General features: G+C 43.3%; 1 protein-coding gene and 1 long non-coding RNA gene across 4 annotated transcripts in view; one reads left to right on the forward strand and one right to left on the reverse strand.

Moving 5' to 3' along the window:
• KATNAL1 (katanin catalytic subunit A1 like 1) overlaps positions 1 to 27,511 on the forward strand; it is a 56,384-nt gene that overhangs the window by 4,816 nt on the left and 24,057 nt on the right. The window contains exons 2-4 of one of the 2 annotated variants that reach the window (XM_008167517.3): positions 16,024 to 16,199; positions 20,145 to 20,305; positions 24,878 to 25,046. In XM_008167517.3, the coding sequence (XP_008165739.1) occupies positions 16,038 to 16,199; positions 20,145 to 20,305; positions 24,878 to 25,046 (492 nt within the window). In that variant the 5' untranslated portion in view covers positions 16,024 to 16,037. Of the gene's footprint in view, positions 1 to 16,023; positions 16,200 to 20,144; positions 20,306 to 24,877; positions 25,047 to 27,511 lie in introns of those variants that run through there. The other variant, XM_065581371.1, reaches the window with a different exon arrangement.
• Positions 3,367 to 27,283, reverse strand: LOC101941256 (uncharacterized). Of its 2 annotated transcripts, none has more exons than XR_010597818.1 (5): positions 27,138 to 27,283; positions 23,095 to 23,148; positions 22,418 to 22,463; positions 16,577 to 16,665; positions 3,367 to 5,486 (listed from the first exon to the last, which is right to left on the reverse strand). It is a non-coding gene; the product is annotated as an uncharacterized LOC101941256 (long non-coding RNA). The 2 variants fall into 2 exon arrangements; XR_006172758.2 differs by having other exon boundaries at positions 22,418 to 22,560; positions 27,138 to 27,280.

Here is a 27,511-nt window from a genome sequence, read left to right on the forward strand (position 1 = left end):
GGCCATGATGCACTTATCAAAGCTCCGTGCAGTCCTGGGTCCCCCCTCACTCACCGCAGCCGGGGGTTCACTGCCCTTCAATCTCGCCAGTTCCAGGTCATGCTGACGCTGTCTCTCATTCTCCTGTCTCTGTCTCTCTTTCTCCTCCCGTTCATGCTGTCTCTGTCGTTCACGATCCTCCAGCTCTCTCAGTTTTAGCTCTTTCTCCCATTCCAGCCAATTCCGCTCCACGGATGCCGAACGTCGCCGGGAGGATCTTCTGCTGGCCGGCGGGCTTCGCCGGGGGGATCCCCTGCTGGCCGGGGGGGTCACGGCGCCCTCGGTATTTGCTGGGCTCCTCCCCACCCTTCCCCTAGGCATAGGAAGGAGGGGTCTCGGGAAGCCCTCAGCAGCCGGCTGACCACTCCCAGCTGGGACAGACACTGGTGCCTGCGCTGCATTTGCCAGGCTGCTTCCCTGAGACACAGGGATCAGTTCATTCGCGCGATCTTCCGCCTCCAGCTGGGCAATGAGCTGTTCTTTGGTGAGCCTCCCAATGCGCAGCCGCCTCTGCTTGCACAGCTCCACCAGGTCGCTCTTAAGCCGCTTGGCATACATCTTCCTGCTGGCCACTCACCGGCCTGTGTGCTCACAGCTCCCCACAGTTCCCAAGGGGCCCCCTAGTGTGCCAGCCCTTCTCGAGGTCACCGCCTCTCTGCCAGGGTCGAGCTGCAGACTCCTCCGCCCCTGGGACCACTCGCTGCGATCCCCCCGGGGGACCCTGTTACTGCAAAAGTCCTTCTCGCTGGTCACACACTCCCAGGGGTAATAACCGTCTCTCTCCCACTCTTCAGCAGGCCTGGTCCCCGTCAATCCCCCTTCGTTTTACTGCTCCCCAGTCACTTACTGCAGGAAGCGCCGTCCACGGGGTGCAGTAGATCCCACCGCTACCACCAGTTGTCACGGAGTATTGGGGAACTCAGGGCCCTGCACCCCCGGCTCCCTGCGATTCACCATGACTCTCAGCCAGCCAGTAAAGCAGAAGGTTTATTTGGATGACAGGAATACAGTCCAAGACAGGTCTTGCAGGCACAGACAACAGGACCCCCCCAGTTAAGTCCAGCTTGGGGTCCCAGGGCATTCCAGCCCACCCCCCTTCGGGGGGTCAGAGCCATCTCTGTCTCCCAGCCATCTCTCCAGCTCGCTTCCAGCCCTCTGCCTTCAGCGACCCCTCCCACAGCCTTTGTTCAGTTTTTCGGGCTCAGGAGTCACCTGGCCTTCAACCCCTTCCTGGGTTCTCATGTTACACACTCAGGTATGCGCCCTCGGGCAGATCCCATCCTCCAATGCAGACTATCCCAGCCCCACTCCCCTGTCAGCATTCACAGACCACAGTGAGAACAGGCCCAGTTCGTCACAGATGCCCAACTCCAAATGGGGTCTAAACCCAGATAAATCTGTTTTACCCTGCATAAAACTTATGCAGGGCAAACTCATAAATTGTTCGCCCTCTATAACACTGATAGAGAGATATGCACAGTTGTTTGCTCCCTCAGGTATTAATACATACTCTGAGTAAATTACTAAATAAAAAGTGATTTTATTAAATACAGACAGTAGGATTTAAGTGGTTCAAAGTAGTAACAGACAGAACAAAGTAAGTCACCAAGCAAAATAAAATAAAATGCGCAAATCTATGTCTAATCAAGCTAAATACAGATAATCTCACCCTCAGAGATGCTTCAGTAAGTTTTTCTCAGACTGGACACCTTCCAGGCCTGGGCACAATTCTTTCCCCTGGTACAGCTCTTGTTCCAGCTCAGGTGATGGCTAGGGGATTCTTCATGATGGCTCCTCCCTCTCTTTGTTCTCTTCCACCCCTTTATATAACTTTTGCATAAGGCGGGAGCCCTTTGTCCCTCAGGGTTTCCACCCCCCTCACTGGAAAAGCACCAGGTTAAAGATGGATTCCAGTTCAGGTGACATGATCACATGTCACTGCAAGACTTCATTACTCACTTGCCAGCACACACATATACAGGAAGACTCACGGGTAAATACGGCCATCTGCAGACAATGGGAGTCATCAAGATTCCAAACCATCCTTAATGGCCCACACTTTACATAATTACAATAGGCCCTCAGAGTTATGTTTTATATTTCTAGTTTTAGATACAAGAGTGGTACTTTTCTACAAATAGGATGATCACACTCTGTAGATTATGAGCTTTGTAATGATACCTTACAAGAGACCTTTTGCATGAAGCATATCCCAGTTACATTATATTCACTTATATTTTTATAAAACCATATAGACTGCACAACGTCACACCCTCCCATCGGTATAGGTAGTGTCTACAATGATATGCTGTAGCATTTCAAGTGTAGGCAAGCCTTTGACAACCCACTCTTAGGCCATGTCTATATGTACAGCACTGCAGCAGCACAGCTGGTGAGTGTGTTCCTGTTGGCATAAAAAAAACACCTCCGTGAGCAGCATAAGCTTTGTCAGTGGGAAAAGCTCTCCCACTGACATAGCACTGTGCACGAGTGCTTATGTGAGTGTAACTTATGTCGCTCAGGGGTGTGGAATATTCACACCCCAGGGTGATATAAATTTTGCTGACATAGGCTGTAGTGTAGACCATGGGTGGCAGGTGGACACCCCTTTCGGGGAGGCTAGCCCCCTGGCCCTGCCCCTTCCGCATGAGGCCCTGCCCCATGCAGCGGAGCCCTGAGCTCCCCCGACTGCCCCTCCTGCATCCGGGGAAGCCCAGGGCCCATCGGAACCCCAACCCCCAACCCCTCCCCCCCCAGGTCCTGCACCACCAGAGGAACACCAGTGCCCTACCTGGGCATCAGCAGCCCAATCCACCCCCAACTGTGTTGGCCTGAGCCAGCTCTGTGCCGTTCGGAGAATGAGAAAGGCAGCACGCCTCGCCCAGGGGAAGAATGGGGAACTTTTTATATATGCAGCACGCTATGCAGATTCCAGGGCGGCTGAGGGGGTGGTATCTGCTACTCAGCTTCCTGGGTTCATCAGTAATCTCTCTGAAGTCAAGGGAGATTACTGATGAACCCAGGAAGCTGAATAGCAGATACTGCCTCCTCAGTCACCCCAGAACCTGCATGTCACATAATAAGTAAAAACCCGCAAATGGCGTCCTGCAGCTGTGCCAGGGAAGGCCTATTATACCTGCTGCCTATGTGTAGACCTAGCCTTAGACGTAACACTATCAGTAAGGATTACAGCAGAAGGGAGGGGGATAGTGTAAGGGAGAATGGGGGTTACAGCAATAGCATAATGTATCTATTTGCTATAAGATGTACACATCTTCGTGTTTTTCTTTTTTAATGGGAAAATAAAACAGATCACATTAAAACCAATGAAAATAATTGACTCATTTATTGTAGACATTGCAGGAAAAGTGAGATTTTTTTTTTAAGCGCAACTTAAAATGAGGTGAGGAGAGTGCCTTGATAGACAAGAACAGGGAAGGTGTTGCAGGTATAATGGGCATCATGAATAAAGGCAGAAAAGTGAATGAAAAGGGGGTAAAGGCTGGTATCTTTTGCCTCTGTATCTTCTCAGCTATGCTGCTCTTGGTAGTTAGTGTTCCACTGAAAGCAAATGAAATGTTAGGATTCATGCTACTTGATGTTTATATACAGTCACGGGACAGACTCATTCTACCTGGAACTTTTGGCATCAATAAGGCTACTTATTTATAATCAGCTGCTAGAAAATATATATGCTAGGCATAGTCAAGTCAGGCTTTCTAAGCCTGGGAACCAAATGCTGCTTGCTTTACTCATACCCATAGTCCCATTGAAGTCAATTGAAATACTTAAATGAGAATGGCAAGAAAGATTTTGACCTTGGATGTACAATTTACATTTTAGTGTCTGAGCACTAACTTATTTTACTTTTCATGCTGTGGGATAAACATTTCAATTTAGATCCATCCATTATTAACAATTGTTTATCATTTCAAAAATATACATCTTCCAGTAATAAGAAACAGAATTTATTCAGAAGTTACAAATAAGATACAAATTCACTGAAGTTTCTGAGATAAAAAGACTGAAATTACACTGGGATTCAAATTTAAGAAATATTCTAAGTATCTGTTTAATCTTTTCTCATCCCCTCAAATTTATATTTTCAATCAATGATGTTGCATTGCTTCTTATTATTTAAAGTAATATTTGTTTATAGTAGTGCAGACAATGCATGCCATTTCCAAACATTCAAGAAGAAATGTCAGGTACTCCAAGGAATGCACAATCTAAGGCTGGGAAGACAAGTGGACAGAAGTTAGGGGAAGGTGGATCAATAACAGGCCTTGTATATGCAGGTCAATTTGGTTATACAATATGAGGTCTTCTTCAACATAACTAATTGTCCCTCAAAAGAATCACCCTTTTAAAAATGAAAATATCCAAAGACTTGAAGCCTGCCACACCAATAATAGAGAACTTGTCTCTGGTGTCTACTTGTCTAAACCAGAGATTCTCAAACTTAATTGCACTGCGACCCCCTTCTGACAACAAAAATTATTACATGACTCTGGGTGGTGAGGGGGACTGAAGCTTGAGCCTGCCCTAGTCCTGCTGCCCTGGGTTGGAGGGCCCAAGCCCCAGCCCCACCGCATAGACACTTCCTACAATGATGAAAAGGGGTTTTCTGTCCCTATAGTAAATCTACCCCATCGAGAGGCAGTAGTTAGGTTGATGGAAGAATTCTTTGGTCGACCTAGTGGTGTCTACACCTGGGCTCAGGTTGGCTTAACTATGTCTCTCAGGGATATGAATTTTTCACACCCCTGAATGATGTAGCTAGATCAACCTTAGGGCTGGTCTACACCAGAAAGTTAGGTTGGCTTAACTACATTGCTGTGAAAAATTTCACTCCCTGTGCAATTGTGATTAATCTGACCTAAGTCCTGGCGTAGACACCACTAGGTCAACAGAAGAATTTTTATGTTAACCTAGCTACCACCTCTTGGACAGGTGTGTTTACTACAGCAACGGAAAAACCCCTTCTGTCACTGTATTAAGTGTCTAAGGCTTTGTCTACACTGACACATTTGTCGCTAAAACTTTTGTCACTTAGGTGTGTGAAAAAACACAAAAAGCACTGGTGTGGACAGCACTTCATTGTGGGGAGCTGCACTCTCGGCGATGAAGTTACTGCCCCTCATTGGGAGAGCTCTCTACTGGCGATAAAAAGCGGCCACACAGCGCACCTTACAACGGGGCACCTGCAACGGCACAGCCACACCGTTGTAAGGTGCGCAGTGTAGACACAACCTAAGCTAGAGCACTACAGTGGTGCTGCTGCAGTGCTGTAGAGTTTCTAGTGTAGAGAGACCCTAAAATTTTAGGTGTAGACTAGGCCATAGCATCTACAATAACACACATGGCCTCTGATGTGAGTCATAGTTCCTGAGCAGGTGACAATGTTCGTTACAGACATCAATGCCAATTGTCCTAGGATGTAGAACCTGAAATGAAAGAAATCTATTTGTTACACACAGACAAGATTAATTTAAAATATTATGAATAATTAAATATTGGATGAATAACCAGTTCTGAAAGATTTCAGTGTTAAAAAACCCCTGTGCTATTAGTATTGTGAAGAAATGTAAAAAAGGCTATGAATTATGAATATTCCTGCAGACTTGTAACAGGTGTCAGCCTGGCTGAAAATGAAACTGGATTGGTTGCTTTTCTCTGATGTTTTAATTAGTGTTGCAATTCATGCTGCTCATTCAGGTTCTGTTAACATCTCTATTATGTTTGTATTTTAAAGAATTTACAACTTTGAAGGGAAAGTGAGAGATAAGATGGTTATATAGAAAGCCTTGAAATAATAGATAAAGGGAGGGAGAGACGTATTCCACATTGATCAAAGATATATAGCTAAATTGATGGCCTTAAATTCAAGAAGGGCAAGTTTAGATTAGTTGTAAGGAAAATCTTTCAAATAATATGAGCATTTTAACAATGAAACAGTAGCCAAGAGCAGTTGCTGAGGCACTATTAATGGAAAAATGCAGAGATTAGAAAACAGACTTGGAGAAATAGCCTGTGCTTAGACACAAAGGGTATAACTACACAGCAATTGGCCCAGCTATGTCGCTCAGGAGTGTGAAAAATCCACACCCCTGAGATACATAGTTAAGTCAGCCTAACTCCTGGTGTAGACAGTGCTAGGTCGCTGGAAGAATGTTTATTGACATAGCTACCACCTAAGTTCCCTCTAAGCTATGTGGCCGGGGATTCCTCTCCCCCAGCCCGGGACTCGACCCAGCCCAGCCACGGACCAGCTACGGCAGGGGGAGAAGGGGCCAACCCCTTCCCCAAATCCCCGCCCCAGCTTTGCCGCTTCCCCACCTCCTCCCCTGAGTGCGCTGCGTTCCCGCTCCTTCCCCCTCTCTCCTGGAGCTTGTTACACCGCGAAACAACTGTTTTGCAGTGGCAAGCGCTGGGAGGTAGGCAGAGAAGCGGGGACTGGCGCGCTCAGGGGAGGAGGCAGAGGTGAGGAGGGGCCGGGGGTGGGGAGGTCATGGATGCTCCAGCTCCGGAGCATCCATGGAGTCGGTGCCTATGCCTGCGGCCCCGGAGCTGCCGTGGCGGGGAGAGGCGCCCCTCCCCTCAGCCCAGCTGCTGCTATGGGGAGAGAGCTGTAGGGAGTTCTGTCTCCTCGTTGAAGCCCTGGGGCAGCTTGCACCCCAAATTCCCAGCCCCACCTCAGAGCCCTCACCCCCTGCACCCCAACTATCTACAGCAGCCCTGAGCCTCCTCCCACACTCCGAACCCCTCGGCCCCACCCCGTCACATGAATTTTGTTGTGTGCACTAATATGGAGGTGATGTGCCTGGATAACAATTGCAAAGTTAGTAGTTCCTTTAGGAACATAGGAATTGTTGAGTAGACCACTGGCTTTCTCTCTATTTTACATACAAACAATGTCATAATAACATTATTAGTGTTACAAAGTCAAGCATACAAAAGCTAGGAAATGGCAGAATGAAGGTTGCCTGTGCAGTCATCATTTGTTTCCCTTGTCCATATGCATTATGATACAGACTTTAATTAGATGGTCACATACTATTTTTTCCATGGAACTCCTGCCTCATTCAGTGCAGAGGATGGATGGGGCACATTTAATGAGTAGCTATTCAATATTTTGTTTTCTCATTGCTCACTGTATGACCCCATGCCTTATTTACTGCACGCTATTCAAAACCCTGTCTGAGTGCTTCACAAAATTAGTTAATCTTCACAATACCCCTGTCAGGTAAGGAGGCGATATTACCCTCGGCCTACATATAGGGAACTGAGGCACTGAGAGAGTAAGGTTAAAAGTTTCCACCGATTTTGGGTTCCTAATTTGAGATGCCTAAAACCTGATTTTTCAGAAAACGTTAACATTATACAGTAGAACCTCAGAGTTACGAACACCAGAGTTACAAACTGACCAGTCAACCACACAGCTGATTTGGAACTGGAAGTACACAATCAGGCAGCAGCAGAGAGACACACATAAAAAAGCAAATACAGTACAGTTCTGTGTTTAACATGATGTCGAGAACTCTGTTTTTCTCCACTCTCTTTTTTGGGTGCAGCAAATCAGATACTTTATTCTCAAGCAATTGCATAGAGGCAGAGAGTGCAGTAGGACACAGGGTTTTCCCCTCCTAGGCAGGTCTCTCAAAAGATAAACAATTAAGGCAAGCATTTATACCTTTTGTTACATTCAATAATGAGCAACAGCTGCATATTGTTAATACATAGGTCATCCTGATATCTTATTTTTCACATATGTTTAGACTCTAGTCTACATTCCATATTTATCCACACAAGGTCGCAACAACTTCTCACACAGTTCTTTCACACTCGCCTCACACAATCCTCACTTCTACTAAAAAAATTAAGGGACAGTTTTAAAAAAAATATTTGAAAGGTAAGGAAATGGTTTCTGCGCTTGTTTCATTTAAATTAAGATGGTTAAAAGCAACATTTTCCTTCTGCATAGTAAAATTTCAAAGCTGTGTTAAGTCAATGTTCAGTTGTAAACTTTTGTAAGAAAAACCATAACGTTTTGTTCAGTTAGGAACATTTCAGAGTTACAAACAACCTCCATTCCCAAGGTATTTGTAACGCTGAGGTTCTCCTATATAGCACTTTATATGTTCAAAGCGCAGCTCTAACTGACTTCAGTTGCAAGTGCTCAGCACTTCTGCAAATCAGACACCAAGGTATTAAGATGGCACCCAGAATATGAGGAACACATAGTTAGTTTGAACATTTTCGTTTAAGTTTCGTGTCTATGGCAGAGGCAGGGATAGAATCCAATTCAGCTGTCTTAACTGTAGAACCATCTTTTCTGTTTCTGCAAAAGCCTACCTCATTCATTCCACCCCTTCCAACTTCTGCAACAAGTCTTACAAATAACAGTTTCCTTTCCTACACATCCCTGATTCTGTGCACTGAATGAGATAGAGATCTTGTGGATAAAATAGGATATGATCATGTAAGTAAAGACTGTATCATGCACGTGCACAAAGGAGCTGGCATTTCCTAACATTTGAATACTTGACTTTACAACCTTACTATTGTTTTATCTTAGGACTTTTATGTGTAATTTCCTAGTTTTTTAAAAAAGCAAACTGAAAAACAGATAATTCATCATGTGGCATCATATTGACACCTCCATGGTTCATCAGCAGAGTTGGAACCTTTAGCTCCACTGCCCAGTTCTCTGCCACTGGTGAAGTAACTGATAGCAGTAGTAGGTTGTCATCATTTGTGTGTACCACAAGAGGGGGTGAGACACACATTTTGCTAGTGGATTTCCCAGGTATTTGCTGTCAGCAGAGGAATGGTGAGACTCACGAATTAATAGGTTTTTTCCAGGCTGTGTCTCTGTTGGGCACAGACTTCTGCCCATTCTATCCCTACTCCCCTCAGGCTTGATCCCTTCTGCTCCATCCCCTCCAATCTGTCCTAGTCCCGTCTCTTCCCCACCCTGGCTCCTTCTCCCAGTCCCATTCTTCTTGCCTACTGTGACGGTGCTGCCCGTGGGAGCCAGCTGAGGTCCAGTCACACTTGTCAGATATGATGATGATTTCTGAAAATCTTATCATATAAAATAAAAGGTTCTTCCAATCCCAAAGGATCATCCACATACCCAGGTTCAATTATAACTTAGAACTTACCGAAAATACATGCTTATAGCCAATTCTTATTAACTAAGCTAAAATTTATTTAAAAAAAAGGAGAGAGAGAGAGAGTTGGTTAAAAGATCAATATACATACAGACTTGAATTCTTGAGGTTCAGATACATAGCAGAGGTGAGCTTGTAGTTGACAAAAGTCCTTTAGATATATAGTCCATAGGTTATAGTCCAATGTCCATATTCATGGTGACTCCAGTCAGTGACTGGGGATCTCAATCCTTATGGCTTAAGGTTTCCCCTCTTGAAACCCAAAGCAGATCTGAGATGCAGAAGGATCGTGTCCCAAGGTTTTTATACGTTTTCAGCAGCCTTTTGGCCTGAGAAAACAATAGGCTCAACTTTCCTTCTTCTAAACATCATGGCAATTAGCACAGGATAATTTATCCATAAACAGTTCAGATACAGGTTAACCCAACCTTCAAAGAGACATATAGACAATAATACTATTTCACTCAAGTATCATCATAAATGTTAATATTCCTTTTTTTATCTTTGAATTAAAGCTATAGCAATAGACAAGACTTGTTTGCTTACATTACAAGACCTGAGCAAACACCTACCCTTCTACCTCTAACAATACAGACTTCCATTTCAAAGCTCTATTCATTTACCTATCTTCCTAACCAGTCTCTACAGGTCAGCCATGGGTCAGGTCAGTTCGTGAGTTAATTAACTCTTTCTGGCCCTGCCACCTTCCACTGAGATATTATATTACACTCATAACGTCACACTACCCTATTTCGGTCTCTAGTCTGCAGGTTTCTCCCCAGTCCCAGTCTCCTTGCCCAGCCACTCCTAGTTTGCTGCTCCAGGTCTGATTAGGATGATCAGACAGCAAGTGTGAAAAATTGGGACGGGGGTGGGGGTAATAGGAGCCTATAAAAGAAAAAGACCCAAAAGTCAGGACTGTCCCTATAAAATCGGGACATCTGGTCACCGTAGGTCTGATCTGCCTCCCTGCTTTTTCACTTGCTCTCAGTTCTAGCCGCCCTCTCTTGGTTCCTCATCCAATCTCAGTCTATCCCCCTTCCTTGTACCAGGCTCCAGCCTCATTCTCTTCTCCTGCAGCTCCCAGTCTCCTTGCCCAGCCATTCATTGCCCCCCAACTCCCAGGAACAGTTTGTCCTTTTCCTGCTCCTTGTTCTGGATTTAGTCCCCTCTGCACTCAAGTCAGGCTGCAGTCTCCTTATGCTGTGTGACTCGGCAGGGAGATCACTGACTTAAAGCGGCGCAGTTGTAAGGTCTCCCATGTAGCCACTCTGCTGATGGGAGAGAGCTCTACCGTAGGCATAATTAAATAACCCCAGCGAGCAGCTGTGGCTATGTCGGCAGAAGAGCATAGTGCTGTCCACACCGGCACTTCTGTTGGTGTAACTTATGTTGGTCAGGGGTATGGTTTTTTCACACTCCTGACAAACAAGTTTTACCGACAAAAGTGCTAGCGTAGACATAGCCTAGGCCTCTTTATTTTTGCCTTATTTTTAAAGACCCTGGCTATGCTGCATTAGCCTTACTGTAGCTCGTTTATAGAGGATTTATAGTTATTTTATTTTTCCCTTTTATTTTTCAGAAGAAGGTGGATTTTTTTTCTGAATTGTTTTCTTTATTTCTCTGTGATCCAGTTTAGTTGATTTTAGTTTATTTTGCTTTTTTCATAATTGTGAGGGCCACTTATTTATTTTATATATTTTGCTTAGTTTTATTTCTGTATTCTACATCAGGGGTTCTCAAACTTTTTCTTTCTGAGGCCCCCCGAACATGCTATTAAAAACTCCATGGCCCATCTGTGTCACAACAACTGTTTTTCTGCATATAAAAGCCAGGGTTGGCATTAGGGGGTAGCAAGCAGGGCAGTTGCCCTTGGCCGCATGCCACAGGGGCCCCAGGAAGCTAATTTGCTTGGGTTTGGGCTTCAGCCTTGCCACAGCGGGGCTTCAGCTTTTTGCCCTGGATTCCAGTGAGTTTAACACTGGCCCTGCTTGGCAGACCCCCTGTAACCTGCTGGCAGGCCCCCCTCCCCCTTCCTGCCCAAGGTTGGGAATTGCTGTTCTACAAGCAACTGCAGAGATTATGATACATTGTATCCATCAAGGATGATAGAACATTTGATGGAGTATACACCTCTACCCCGATATAACGCTGTCCTCGGGAGCCAAAAAATCTTACCGCGTTATAGGTGAAACCGTGTTATATCGAACTTGCTTTGATCCGCCGGAGTGCGCAGCCCCGCCCCCCCCCCCCCCCCCCCCGGAGCACTGCTTTACTGCGTTATATCCGAATTCATGTTATATCGGGTCATGTTATATAGGGGTAGAGGTGTACTTCACAAGAACCTCCTACCTTAGCACCAGATAATTTCACCTTAACCTTCAGTGCCAACCGCCTGCCTGATCCTCAGGAACAGGACTGCATGGAGCAATGGTACCATGTATTCCTCTTTTCTCCATCTCTCGACACCAAGGAAAGTGGATTTGGTGTGGTGTCCAAAGCTACCTTTGGGTTTAGCAGACCCTCTCTGGGAAACGGAACTGGATATGACTGAAGACTGGAACTTCTAAGGGCTCGAAGCCAGTTCTGACTCCAATTCTGCACTGGAAGCTCTAAGAGGCCAACTCCCTACCCAATTTCAAGTCTCTGCTGCAAAACTTGGGGGTACTAGAACTGTTCAAAGAAAAGGTCATCAGAATTTTTAACATGGGTAAAATACATTTTTCCCTAACCTTGTTCTCTGATATGGCTGAATTGTTTTGGTTGAAATTTAAAAAAAAAACAGTCTGAGCCGAACACCTAGCATATAGAATTTCATCCCAAATGATTAAAGTTTGGCAAGTTATAAGCAGCTAAAAAATGGATCTCATAATGGGAAGTATTGGACAATCTTAAAAGATAGTGCTACCAGCTTTGCCTACACCTGTCCCCTGGTAGTAGCCAATATAATGATGCTCCTCCAGAGAAGGCTAAAGCCTTTTATACTAGATGTATCTTGGTGAGTGGTGAACTGTATGCCACAGAGGAGAAAAATTATTTCCTGACTCCAGTTAGGGATCAGTTCAACTTATGCGCCAAAGAATGAAGATTGATATCCCTTGTAACCTGTTTAGCCTAGCTAGTGCAGGATTTTTAACAAGCAAACTTAGGGCCCATGTGTGGCAGCTATATTGACACTAATGTCTGTAAACGCTTCCTCTTGTCAATGATCCGTGAACGAAGACGTTTCTAAGGATGTCTTGACGGGAAGCTGTTTTACTCTAGTGTAGGAAAGAGCCACACGATGATTAGATGAGATACTGGTGTCAAAAATGACGTGCAAGTTGTTTTAAATCAGTGGTTCTCAAACTTTTGTGCTGGTGACCCCTTTCACATAGCAAGCCTCTGAGTGTGACCCCCTCCCCCAATAAATTAAAAACACTTTTTAATATATTTAACATCATTATAAATGCTGCAGGCAAAGCAGGGTTTGGGGTGGAGGCTGACAACTTGCAACCCCCCATGTAATAACCTCGCAACCCCCTGAGGGGTGCCAACCCCCAGTTTGAGAACCCCTGTTTTAAATTCACCTGGAAACACGGTTGTTGGCAGTTTTAAACAGGACTATTATATGGGATGGAAAAATAAACAGATACAGGAGAAAGTATTTGAAGCCCACCTTCTGCACAAGGGCCATTTTGCACGTTTATCTGCCATGAGCCAACTGGCCTTTCTGGACATCACAGTCTTGGAGGATAGGAATGGCAGTCACTTTTTAATCTCCCCCTTGGTATACCAACCTGCCAAACCCCTGTACTACCTCCTTCACTGAGGTATGATTCAGATTCCACAGCTGAGGAAGAGAGTGTAGGCCATACTCCATAGAACTCATGTTTCTCTAGAGTATGTTACGGTAGACATCATCAGTATTATGGAAGATGTAAAATCTTCCAAAACCTGCTCATCAGGAGCATGGATGCATTGGTCTTTGAGCTATCTACTGTTCAAGAAAAGTCTCACAAATTGTTGGCTATTCTGGAAATGAGACAGTCAGAGAGAGGGGTTGTATTAATAAGGGCCTCATAGATCCTACCAAAAATTTCTGATTGGCACCAGCATCCATCTCACCAAGTTCTCAGAAACTTTTCAGAGGGCTCCAATCTTTGAGTCCACCCCAGTGACGTAGATCCTTTTTGACAATCTTTTTGAAGACCTCCAACGCCAGGGGAGTAACCTTGTTTTATGATTCAAGTAAAAGCAACATTCCTGGGACAAAGTGTCTCCACGCTTTCAACACCACTGCCCATGTCATGTCCTATGATTTCAGTTTCTATTGCTGTAGTTTCATGAGCATTGAAATTCATATTTGAAGAAAACTCAAAAAAGCCGACAAACATTTGCCTCGTCAGACCTTGTTAGGTACACTACACAAATTAAAAGAAATTGGATAGTATACAGAAGTACATTTGTCTTTATAGTGCATGGAGTGTAACTGAGCTCTTTAGACATAGTGTACTGCGAACTACTGGGTTAGAGATATCTTCAGGGCAACTGCTAATAAGGAGAAAATATTTTTAAAAGAGAAGAAGGATAGTCTTGTAGTTAAGGCGCATTCAAATGGGAGTTGAGAGCTGAGGTCAATTCTTGACTCTGTCTCTGTTCCCAAACTTCTGCTTATATGGCCTTTCCCTTTCTTCTGTCCTTTCCCTATTTTGTATATTTAAAATGTAACCTGGTTAAGATGAGGTCTTTCAAAAGATCCTAACACAGTGGGCTCTTAATGTTGATTGGATCTCCTAATCACTCATGTAATACAAATAATATAATAAATGTAAAGCCTCATGTGATATGTGATTCATGGGTGGATGGTTGCTAATATATGTTGTGGTGTTCTATAAATTAAAGCCTGATTCTGTACACGAACAATTAGTTTGCAGTGAAATGGGGCGTAAATGTATCCTGCACTAGCCTGCTGTCCGGGTTCCCTCCCCACTCTGAACTCTGGGGTACAGATGTGGGGACCTGCATGAAAGACCCCCTAAGCTTATTTCTACCATCTTAGGTTAAAACTTCCCCAAAGCACAAATCCTTTTCTTGTTCTTGGATGGTATTGCTGCCACCACCAAGTGATTTAGACCAAAATCCAGGAAAAAGGGCCACTTGGAGTCCCTGTTTCCCCAAAATATTCCCCCCAAGCCTCTTCACTCCCTTTCCTGGGGAGGCTTGAGAATAATATACTAACCAATTGGTTACAAAGTGAGCACAGACCAAACCCCTGGGTTTTTAGGACACTGAAAATCAATCAGGTTTTTAAAAGAAGAATTTTATTTAAAAAAAAAAAAGTAGAAGAATCACACCTGCAAAATCAGGATGGAAGGTAACTTTACAAAGTAAATAAAAAGATTTAAAACACAGACTCTGACTCTGCTTTCCAGTTACAAAACAGGAATGAAATTACCTCTTAGCATAGGGAAAATTCACAAGTTAAACCAAAAGATAATCTAACACATTTCCTTGCCTTTACTTACAATTTCTGTAATTTTAGATGTATCATTTCAGGTATCTTTTCAGGAGATGGTTTACCTGCTTGGTCTCTCTCTCTGTCCAGAGAGAGAACAAACAAAGAGAGCACAAACAAAACCTCTCTTCTTCCCCCCCCTCCCAATTTGAAAGTATCTTCTTTCCTTATTGGTCCTTTTGGTCAGGTGCCAACCAGGTTATTTGAGCTTCTTAATCCCTTACAAGTAAAGTGATTCTGTACCTCTGGCCAGGAGGGATTTTGTTACTGCATACATAAAGGTTGTTACCCTTCCCTTTATATTCATGACACCTGCCATAAACCAAGCTTCTATGATGTGGACCCTGCTGCCATGCACTAAAAGTTCCGTAGTGCGCTTTGACTCACTTTGAAACTGGAATAGATTAAAGCACATTAGTGAACTGTTAGTGTAAGGCAGCATGGTCCACACAGGCACTTACCCTGCCCTAGCCTGCTGTGCACTATGTTTACACGCTAGCTTGCTGTAAACCAGGGGTCTCAAACACGTGGCCCCGGAGTTATTTCCTGCGGCTGCCAAGCTCCCCTCCCCCACTCCCTCCCACCCCCCCCGCAGTGCGCCACGTCCCTGCTCCTCTGCCTACCTCCAGGTGTTTCCTACTGCCGAACAGCTGTTTGGCGGCGCTTAGCACTTTCCAGGAGGGAGGGGGAGGAGCGGGGAGCCACGCGCTCAGGGGAGGAGGCGGAGAAGAGGCAGGGCAGGTGTGGGGATTTGGGGAAGGGGTTGGAATAGGGGCAGGGAAGGGGTAGAGTTGGGGTGGGGACATTGGGGAAGGGGTTGGAATGGGGGCGGGGAAGAGGTGGGGTAAGGGCAGGGCCTCATGGAAGGGGTGGAGTGGGGGCAGGGCTGGGGGCAGCCCGCGGGGACACGGAACTTTTGTACCTTTATATGAAAAGGTGTCAGTGATGCGGCCCTCGGGCCAATGTACTAGTCCTCATGCGGCCCTCGTGGTGATTTGAGTTTGAGATCCCTGCTGTAAACTGAATCTTGACAACAAGAGGGCTCAGCATGGGTGCTGCAGTCCACTTGCATGTAATGATTTAACAGGCTCAGGGTAGAGGAAAAATACATATGCTTTACCAGTCATTGTGGTTTATTGTCAATAATCAGCATAATAAGGAGGTACTATAATAATCTGTACATCTAAATGGTAAAATGGATGTAAAGCAGCCATACAAGCAATAGCAAAACAAAAACTACCTAATGATTTTCTGAATCATTATATAGCCTGTACAAGTTTTCGTCTTTTATGATTAAATGTTATGTTTTAGGTTTGTGAGAGACGATGAATTTGGCTGAGATTTGTGATAATGCCAAAAAAGGGAGAGAATATGCGCTTCTTGGGAACTACGACTCCTCTATGGTATATTACCAAGGTGTCATCCAGCAGATTCAGAGACACTGTCAATCAATCCGAGACCCAGCAGTTAAGGGCAAATGGCAACAGGTATGATGAAGTGGTATTGCACTGTATGTGGTAGATTTGGAAAGAAATACAACATTGCACAAGCTTTTTAAAATGTAGCCCAAATATATATTGGCTAAATTGAAGTTCATGATATTTATGTGGCAATATTTCTTGTGACATAGTTAGAAGGGATTCTTTAGTTCTAATTGAATCAATTTTCTTGTCTTCATAGTGTGTCTTGCTAATCAACGGACTAATTGTGTGTGACTGCCTATTTTGGAAATACTATTATGTTTTCTACTAATACTATAATGATTTCCTCATCTTTCATCCAACTAATAAGCAGTAAGCTATGATGTGAGATGGGCTTGCATCATTAAACAGATCAATATAGTTGCAATTATCTATAATATTACCTTCAGATAGTACTCTTAGGCCCTGATCTCACCATCACTTGGGCATGTGGTCAACGTTATTTGCATGAGGAGTATTTGTGGTTCGATTTCTAGGAGCGATGGAAAGAGTGAGAATGAATCTGTAGTGTTAATGGGAGGTAAATTGCTCTCAAGCTACTGATCTGTGTTAGTGCAGAGGTGGAGGAAGCAGACTGGCATAGCAATAGAAATAGATAAGCAGCAGACAGTGTGCTGCATCACTTAATGCTATAAGCAGGTGTCATCTGAGATTCCAAGGCAGATAGGTCCCACAGCAAGGAAAACATACAAAATGCTGAAATGCATAAATCATGGATTCAATACTTAAACACAATATTAACAACAGATGTGAAATCTTTGAGGGATAATGTCACAGTTTTTAGGCCAAAACATTTGATTTAGCTCAATATTGTAACAATATTAGCGTTGGATCTTGGAGTCCATTAACTTGCATGAACTCACATATGTCAGTCTGGGTTTGGATAAATTCTTACAGCATACATCTCTTGGATTCCAAATATCACTTTGAAAAAAAAAAAACAGGCTATATGCGGCGATGGGAAGGGATGAGCAGAAAAACTGTCTATTTTTGTGGAATCTAGCAAAATCAATGGCACAAATTCTGTCCTTGGATCTGGGCATGCTGGTATCATGACTTTAGTAGGAGCCCCCTGCAGGCAACCAAGGATAGAGCTTGGTCCAGTGTTATGTGCTGTGCAGACTTTAAACAAACACACATAATTAGATTGATACTGGTGTCAGACACATTTTGGCAAAATAAGGCACTATATAAATTAAAGTTGTTGTAGACAAAATATTCTATGTTAACTTCAGCTTCATTCAAAACGTGCACACAAAAAATCTGTTTATCAAGGCAAAATGGACAAAGTAAAGGGACAATACAGGTTTATGTTTGTACGTGATACTACTGTAAACAGGCAAAATTTAAAATAATTACCTGAGATTATCTCCTTAGTTAAATAAAAAAAATGCACAAGACATATTGCATCCCATTCAAATTAAGTTTTATACAATAAGAATTTGTATAAGATATGTATACAAAGTGTATTCATAGTATACACTTTGTACACACATCCTCCAAAGATTAATTTGTTGATGTTGGAAAACACTTTTTGTATAACGGAGGGAATTCAGGACGAAGGCAGAAGACAAGCTGATCAGTTTTCAAATGATCTAAAAGGTCCAATCCTTCCACCACTGAAATAAATAGGAATTTTGCCATTGACTTTAATGTGGCCAGAATAAGTCATTAAAGCTCAAGTGCTTAACTTTCAGACCAGGATTACTCCCACTGACTTCAACAGTATTCGTAGGAACATAAGAATGGCCATACTAGGTCAGACCAAAGGTCCATTCAGCCCAGTATCCTGTCTACTGACACCAATGCCAGGTGTCCCAGAGGGAGTGAACCTAACAGGTAATGATCAAATGAACTCTCTCCTGCCATCCATCTCCACCCTCTGACAACAGAGGCTAAGGACACCATTCCTTACCCATCCTGGCTAATAGCCATTAATGGTCTTAATCTCCATGAATTTATCTAGTTCTCTTTTAAACCCTGTTATAGTCCTAGCCTTCACAACCTCCTCAGGCAAGGAGTTCCACCGGTTGACTGTGCGCTGTGTGAAGAAGAACCCTCTTTCATTTGTTTTAAACCTGCTGCCCATTAATTTCATTTGGTGGCCACTAGTTCTTATATTATGGGAACAAGTAAATAACTTTTTTCCTTATTCGCTTTCTCCACACCACTCATGATTTTATATACCTCTATCATATCCCCCCTTAGTCTCATCTTTTCCAAGCTGAAAAGTCCTAGCCTCTTTAATCTCTCCTCATATGGGACCCATTTCAAACCCCTAATCATTTTAGTTGCCTTTCTCTGAACCTTTTTTAATGCCAGGATATCTTTTTTGAGATGAGGAGACCACATCTGTACTCAGTATTCAAGATGTGGGTGAATCATGGATTTATATAAGGTCAATAAGATATTCTCCGTCTTATTCTCTATCCCTTTTTGAATGATTCCTAACATCCTGTTTGCTTTTTTGACTGCCGCTGCACACTGCATGGACGTCTTCAGAGAACTATCCACGATGACTCCAAGATCTCTTTCCTGATTAGTTGTAGCTAAATTAGCCCCCATCATATTGTATGTAAACGAAATATCATACTATTCATAGGTCTTTACATTGGGGCTATGAAAGGTCTTGGCACTTACTAAGGTTTGTCAAACTGCCACATTAACTTGACATTTCTAATATTTGGATTTAATTGAAAAATTAATTTAGTGCATTAAAGAAAAGGATCTCCTTGATTTCAGTGGGAGTTGGATCAGGCCATGAGTCAACAGATAGGGGATTAACAAGTATGAGATACATTTTAAGGAATTATCTATTTGAATGGTGCTAGTTATCTACTATATTCCCTGACCAGTAGAAAATGGAAGTTTCAAACATACAATGCAAGTGTATAACTTCAAAGTCAGACTTCCGTTATAAAAGTAAGAAAACGTGGGTGAAGTAATATCTTTTATTGGACCAGCTTCTGTTGGTGAAAGACATAGGCACCGACTCCGTGGGTGCTCCGGGGCTGGAGCACCCTCAGGAAAAAAAATGGTGGGTGCTTAGCACCCACTGGCAGCCCCCCATCAATGGCTCCCCCCCCCCCCCAGCGCCTTCTGCCTGCCGCTGGGTACCGCCGATCAGCGCCTTCCCCTCCCTCCCAGTGCCTTCCGCCTGCTGTGCATCAGCTGTTTCGCTGCATCAGAAGGTGCTGGGGGTGAGGGGAGGAGCAAAGGCACGGTGTGCTCGGGTGAGGGGGCAGAACTGGGCGGGGAAGGGGTGAGAAGAGGCAGGGTGGGAACAAGCAGGGCGGGGATGGGGCACTGGGAGAAGGGGTAGAGTAAGAGCAGAGCCGGGGGGAGCACCTCCCGGCAGATTAGAAACTGGGTGCTTATGGTGAAAGAGACAAGCTTTTGACCTCCACAGAGCTCTTCTTCATGTCAACTTGTCTGTTTCACCAACAGAAGTTGGTCCAATAAAAGTTATTGCCTCACTCGCCTTGATTCTCTCATATCCTGGGGCCAACATAGCTACAATAACACTGAAAACAAATTATAAAAGTAAGTCATGTTCCCAGTTTCTTCTGTTGCTTTAGTTGTCTTCTTAACCTGGGCTACCTTTATTTCCCTCTCTCATGTCTGTGTTACTGAAAACATTTCCTGATGCTTTGAATGTATTGTGACGGTTCACCTGTACAAGTGAACATCTCTGTCAAGTTTTGAACAATATCAGGGCATGGATCTTGCAGCCCATGCTCTCAAGGTTCCATTGAAGTGTAATAGGAGTAGTCGCATATCTAAGAGCTGCTGGATTGGGCCGTTAGTTCTTTGTAAATGTTAATTTATTCTATTGTAGTAAACATTCTCTAAACCTTTTATTCTGTTGTAAATTGAGATTGTATATATAAAAAAAGACATGTGCAAAAATTAAAACCCTTTTTTTTCTGAAATCACTTGTTTATTTTGAAGGTCCGGCAAGAATTACTGGAGGAATATGAGCAAGTAAAGAGTATTGTCAACACGTTAGAGAGTTTTAAAATAGACAAACCTCCAGATATTCCTGTATCCTATCAAGATGAGCCATTTAGGGATCCTGCTGTTTGGCCACCTCCAGTTCCGGCTGAGCACAGGTAACTGGAAAGCACTTTGGGATAGTTCAAACCTTAACTCCACCCTTGAACATTAATATCTCTTACCAGTGGACAAATTGATTTTTCAAGAGTCTGTTGCTACCTAAAAAGAATTCTGCAGTTCAATTGTGGGGGTGATTTTTGAGGAATTGGATGTGTTTGTACAGTGGAAGAGGAAGTGAGTTTGGGTATTGTGACAGCGTCGGTAGCTCACCGTTGTGGCGCCTCCTCCTGGCCGCTTCGGGGAATTAGGGTTGCGCCAGTAGAGCGTCCTCTTTGGGTGGCGTTCCGCCTGTCGTCTCGCCTCTGTGGGGTGCACGGACTTGCGTTGCTCCCGACGTCGGCGTCCTCTTCCGGAGCACTGCCCTCCGACAGTGCCCCTTTGTCCAATCACACCCCCTTCCGGGGGTGGGGGTAAACAACAGCCCCACACCTTCAAGTCCAATCCTCACGGTCTAGGATTTGGTGTGGTTCTGACCGGCCGCTCCCTGCGGCCTGTGGCTGTGCGTGGCACAGCAAACAAAGGGGAAAAAGGGGGGGGGGGGGACTCAGGCCCACCCACTACTCTGAGTCCCGGTCCAGAGGCCCTCGTGTGACAGTCTCACTGTCTTCCTTCTCCTTCCTCCTCTGACTATCCCTCTGGACCGCTTCCCCAACAGCCCTTCGCTACGCTAGGCCTCCTCCTCCCAGGCCTGCCGCCTAGCAGGCTATGGAGTAGGGCCTTCTCCCACTCGCTCAGGCTGGCCTGCACTGCGCTGTCCGTGGTGCTGGCCTCCCAGCTCTGGAGACAGACCTTCCCCTCTGAAGGCCTGGGACAGACTGACTGCTCCTGCTCTGGGCAGCCTTTTATATGGCTACGCCGGGCTCTGATTGGCTGGCTCCAATCTGCACTCTGATTGGCTCCCAGTAAGCCCTCTCCTGATTGGTTGGGCGGCTGCGCAGGCGCCTAGACCTGCTGCAGCCTACCCTCTCTGAGTGTGGGCAATCGCCCCACCACAGGTATTATGGTGTGGTAAGGCCTATGTATGGAGGTTGGGCAGGATATTAATATTTCCATAACTGGTTTTCTTGACTTTTGATGATTGTCTTGCTAAGAAATTCACTTGAACAACTTTAATGCTAACAAAATTCTTTGTTTATTGTAAATGCCTTGGAATAATAAAAATTACAGATAGACGAGACCTATTAAATCAGCCACTCCTGATCCCTGATATTGTAGGATGGGTTATTCGTGAACAGTGACTGTTTTTGCGGTCAGTAGTGGTTCAGGTATGGCCTAAGATACATAATATGTTGCCTGAAGCCAATTGCTTTAGTACTGAAGGAAATCTGCAGACAAGGTGATGCTTTACAGAGCTAGGGCCTGATTCAAAGCCCACTGTAGTCCATGGAAATACTCCCATTGAATTCAGTGGACTTTATAACAGTAGGGTTACCATATGTCCGGATTTTCCTGGACATGTCCGGCTTTTTGGTCCTCAAATCCCCGTCCGGGAGGAATTTCCAAAACGCCGAACATGTCCGGGAAAATAGGGAGGCATGGTAAGGGGACTGCCTCCTCCCCGGGCTCCAACTTTCCTGGCTCCCGCCGCTCTCCACCATGCGCTGGGGCCGAAGCAACTTCCCCAGCACAGCAGCAGCCGGAGCCCGGGGGGCGGGAGGGAGGAGGGGGAATGCGGGGTGCTCAGGGGAGGGGGCGGAGTTGGGGCAGGGACTTTGGAGAAGGGGCGGAGTTGGGGCAGTGCCGGGGGTGGGGAAGGGGCGGAGTTGGGGCGGGACCAGGGCCCCCTGGAGTGTCCCCTTTTTTCAGTATTGAAATATGGTAACCCTATATAACAGGCCCCTAATGTAGGTCTCTAGTCTAACTTTTTACTACATAAAAGTGTTACACATTGTAGTTAAGGGGTTCTCTGACTATAGTTGAGTTGCCCATTTTGTTGTTTGAAAGAGGGGTCAGTTGTCTGATTTATTTATTTATTTATTAAAAACTTTCATGAAGTCCTAAAGACTTTCTTATCAGGTCATAGGAGGCTTTTTTTTTTGCCAGTTGGAATTGAGGGATACAATAGAAAAAAGAAAAGCATCTGTATTAGCTTTAGATTTCTAAAATACCTTTCATCTGGAAGGATCCTGCTCAGCAGAACTGGAATACAGGCACCTGTGGGATGGACGACAGCAATCCGTGGGAGGTGGAAGGGGGTGGCCTGCTCTTGGGATATTTATCATCTTGCAAGATATCACTGAATGATGTAGAGCTGAGTAGCAAAATTGGGAATTTGGTAGTAATTGGAAGCAGTTACTAACCAAAAGCTATTTTGTAGGCTATATGAAATGTTTGGTTTTCTTAGTGCATTACCTAGTGGACAGGGGCCTGATTCTTCATGACTTTATAACATGTGTAGTCATTTACTCCCTGTTCAAAGTGGGTGTAAAACATTACCATAGCTTGCTGCTTCAGTTTCCCCTATCTCTACCCCATTACACTATTGTGAGTGTCAAGCTACTCAGTGACTCGAGAGCATGAGTACCAACCTCAGGACAGACTATTAAGAACCAGGGCACTAGCCCCAAATTGATTGTGAATTTTATACTTAGATTTCACCAACCAGTTATCAAGTGTAAACTCCTCAGGCATTATAACAGCCAAACAAGGAGTCATAGACAGTCCCCTTGGGTACTCCATTCTATCTTGTCCCCAGGTGAACATACCTTTGTGATAGATGGTCCCTTACACCAAGAATCACAACAATATTCAGGTTATTCCCAGTCCCAAAGGACCAGTCACTTACCCAAGGTCAGTTGTACCTTAGATCTCATGCCAGAGACAATGCTTGTAACCAATCCTATAATAAATTATATACAGATTTATTAAAATATGAAAGGAAATAAGAGTTACATACAAGGTTAAAGCAAGTAAACAGATACACACAGATGAGTTACAATCTTAAATTTCAAAAGGTAATAGAAGCTTCTATAATAAACAAGCGCTATAGGTTTAATAGGGCTAATCCAGGCTAAGCAGCTGTGTGGACCTCTTTCTTATGTCTAGGAAACCTGGCCCTCTAGAGTCCAAGCAGCATAAATCTCCAGTTCCTTCTTATTACGAGTTTTTATCTCCCTCATCCCTTGTTCTCTGAGCTGCAAACTCAGCTGATAGGAGGAATCCACTTGCATGACTCATCTTCATGTGCGGAAGGCAAAACAAATACATTTATTTTGTCCTCTTTAATGTCCCACAATAGTCCATCTGGTGTCAATGGACCTTCCGTGTTGGACAGGATGTAACACCTTCTGTGGGAGACCAGCATTTCACATTAGCTAATGTCTCTCTCTCCTGTCTGGTGATTTACAGAGGCTTAGATTACAACTTCTCAATTATTACCTTATAATATGGGATACAGATGTTATAAATGAGATTAATGCATGCAGCAGCTCACAAGCATTCAATAAAATCTGAACACATTCTTATAATTCTAATACCTATTTTAACAATACTAACAGCCAGACTGGCTCCAGCTATGTATCTGTCAATGTTCAGTTGAGACATGGGGACCTTAGTACGAGCTGGCACCTGGTCTGCCAGTGTCACAGTGAGCTTTAAAGTTTGCAGGCGATTTTGGATGAAGGGCAGTGCAAAGTGGATTTATTTATTTATGTTGTTTATAGATTAAACTGTTTCTTGGCTTGGGTGTAGGGTCATAGATGGGAGAGGTGACCCATCCCAGCAGGTCAACCCCACTTGTAAAATAAATTAGTCTCATGCGGCTGCAGATGACTAAAGAAAATTACTTTAAACGGTAACAGTTGCAGCAACTCTGTTTCTTTACGCATGATGAAAAATTATTTGAAGTAAATACTTAATAATCACATCCAGTTTGTGAAAATGTGTGTGTGAGACTTTTAAAAATTAATCTTTCAAGAAAGTAGTTGCAAGTTTTGAAACAATGGCAGCAAACATGAATAAAGGGATTTATTAGAGGGAACAGTCGTTTAAATTGATTACATCTTGGCCATATATTTTGTTCTGTATTTCAAGTCTAAACTGACCTCCCAAGCAAAATGAATATGACCTCAGTTTAATCTTAAAACCAAATTCTGACCCCTCATACCACAGCTCAGTTTCCGTTAAGGTCAGTGGGAGATATACAAAGGTGTCTGAGTATGCAGTTTGGTTCTATCTAGTCCTAACTTTCTGGACAATTTGTAAGTGTTGACACTTTCACATGGGGAGATTAAGATTGAGAATGGGTCACTTTTTTCTCATTGTCTTGCTCTCTTAGATATTGAGGCCTGTCAAAGTTCTTAGCTGGCCTATTTCCCGGAATTTCTTCTACAACTGTTCTTATAGGATCGGTGCTTTTGAATATAGCATAATTTAGTCCCATGAGTTATAGCTACAGGAAACTGAAACTCAGAGCCTGAAACTGAAATCTGATTTGTTTTTTCCACATGCATTTTGGTTGGTTATTGTAGGGTTGGTCACGAGTGCTGAGTTTTTGGTATTGATCTTTTTTTTTTTTTTTTTTTTTTTTTTTTTTAAACTGTGATTGATATATTTTCTTTGTTTGCCAGGGCTCCACCTCAGATAAAACGTCCCAACCGAGAAGTTAAACCTTTGAGGAAAGAATCACCAGGATTGCAGCCGCGAGGGCCTGTGGGCAGAGCACACCCAATATCAAAAAGTGAAAAGCCTGCCAGTAGCCGAGAGAGGGAATCTAGAGCTAAAGGGAGAGAGGACAAGGTAAAAACTGGGGGCGGAGGAGTTGGAGGGTTATGTGTGCAGGGGGGAAGCATTTTTTTAAATAAATAAGCAAAAACTTAAGTTTTCCTGTGCAAGGGCAACATGGAGGGTCCACATCAGATTGTGGACAAAGCACGCATTACGGAGTGATTCAGTTGTAATATCACCAAGCTGGATACTGCTTTAAACTCTCAGCACTGTTTTTAATCAGGAAGGTTTTTTTATAACAGCACAGTTTACTGTAGCTTTCATTTTCTGCATGTTTCAGCAAGATTATGGGCCTGATTCTGATCTCCTGTATAATAGTATAAATCAGGAGTAAATTCTATTCAGTTGTAAGAGATCAGAATTGGGCCCTATTATAAAGTTTTCCAAGTAAAGAATAATATATAAGTGAGATCAGTGAGTGTCTTTAGATATTATGCAGTTTTATTAGGATTCTGCAGGATTTAAATTAAGAGGAGTTAAAACAATTGAGATTGTTCTGTAAATTCTGCATGGTCTACAATTATTTACAAAAGTATTTTTAAGTATGTTCTTAACTAGCAGGTGGAGATGTACCAAGAGCATTCCGATTAAAAAGACAACCAAGCTTTTTTAAGAATCCTATCATTAGGAGATTATTATTATAAATAACAAGACATTTAGAGGAAAATGTTTCTTTGAAAAGCATTGGGCGGACGACACAGTGTTCTGAATTAAAATGGGCTGGGAATTGAAGTTAGTTTTTGAAAAGGTTTGTTGTAAAAAGAGAAATAATAGTAGAGTGAGAGAGAAGACAGTAGGAACTGATTGACCAACATGTAACTATAGAAGACATTTCAAAAGGAATTCTTTTTGAGAAAGTAAGATGCGTGTGTGAAAAATTGGGTGTTTATAACTGAAACTGCCTTACAACCTTAACTGTGGAGTCACTATCAGGAATCCATAGAAGCCATGGTATAAATCAGTGATACGCAGACTTCAGTGGTTCAGGAGTCAAATTAACCAAAAGAGCCACAGTAGTGTGAATTCATTGTTTTATTTACTACTGTTCATATTTAAACAGTATGACAGGGGAAATACTTAGTTTTTATATACATATATATTATTCTCAGAGCAAATAAGTTAATAATTTAATTGGTTAACATAATAAAAGCATCCTGATTGGTTAATAACTTAGAGGGGTTAATAATTAAATCACACAGTGTTTTAATATTATGTGCTGCAAAGAGCCGCAGGAGACACGTTAAAGAGCCACTTGTGGCTCATGGGTCGCAGTCTGAGTATCACTGGTATAAACAGTACAAGACTGGAGCATAATGAGATGCCTTTTGTGAGATATGGAATCTTACCTATTTGGAGCTCGTGGTATAATACAGGTTGTGATTGGTGAGTTAGAAAATATTTTGGTAAGTTTTCATAGCTACACACTAAATACTCAAGAATGAGAAAGGACTTAAAGGGAAGAATCCAGCACTGTCAAGGGATAGACAAAAGTGACCTTTGTATCAGTTATTTTTGATTCTGTAGAAGAGGGTATTAAGCAACACTAGTCCTCCTTGTCACTGGTTGTTCGGCCATAGTCTTCTAGCAGTGCCAGTGAATACACTTCTAAGTTTATTTGAAGTTTAAAGTTGAATCATTTTAGAAATCTCTCTCTACATACTTAGGACAGCAAGATTTACAATAACGAGGGAACACTCTGCAAGCTATAAAAAGCTTTTCAAGAACGGTGAAAATTGTTTACAGTTCTGCTGGTTAAATGAGGAACTGGAATCATGTTGTGTGACCAGTTTAATACACCAGGCATGTATGCATTCAAGTCTTGCCTCTAATGAGGGTAAAACCATGCACTTTAAAGTTTCCTGTAAGGAGCATTATAAGGCTTTACTATGGATGAGGCTGTGCTGGTACTACTTCTAGGACAGTATTGGAGTAATACTACTAATAATCTACAGCAGGGAAGCCAGATGGAGAAGTTTCATAAATAGAAATATATTTCATACAGTACGTAACTTTTTAAAATTGCTTTTATCTGAATATTTTTTAAAAACCTTCTCATAGTTTACATTAATACCTAAAATAAGCAAGAACTTAGATTTCTCCTACCAGTTTTATCCTTGTCCGCTAACAAGCATTGATGTCATGTAGTGTTTGGAATGGAGCTGAAATTAGCATACTTCTTTTTGTCAACATGTCAGTTGACATGAGATCAGTTGCTGCTTATGTTCCATTTATTTTTAAACGTACTGGAGTAGGGCACATGATGATTAAAATTCTGTTGGCTGTTGAATAGACACTTGTTGCTATAAATTATGCTGCTCTACAGCATGCAGAGAGATTTCTAAAATGACGGACTGTTGTATTTTAAACGGGATTCGTTTGGTTGCTTGGCCAGATCATGTTAGAAGTTGTAAAAATGAGATTCTCATCCAGTAAGATATTGGTGCAATGTGTTTGGTTGTAGCTTGCAATGGGTATGC

The sequence above is a fragment of the Chrysemys picta genome, chromosome 1 (assembly GCF_011386835.1).
Source record: "Chrysemys picta bellii isolate R12L10 chromosome 1, ASM1138683v2, whole genome shotgun sequence".
Classification (NCBI taxonomy): domain Eukaryota; kingdom Metazoa; phylum Chordata; order Testudines; family Emydidae; genus Chrysemys; species Chrysemys picta.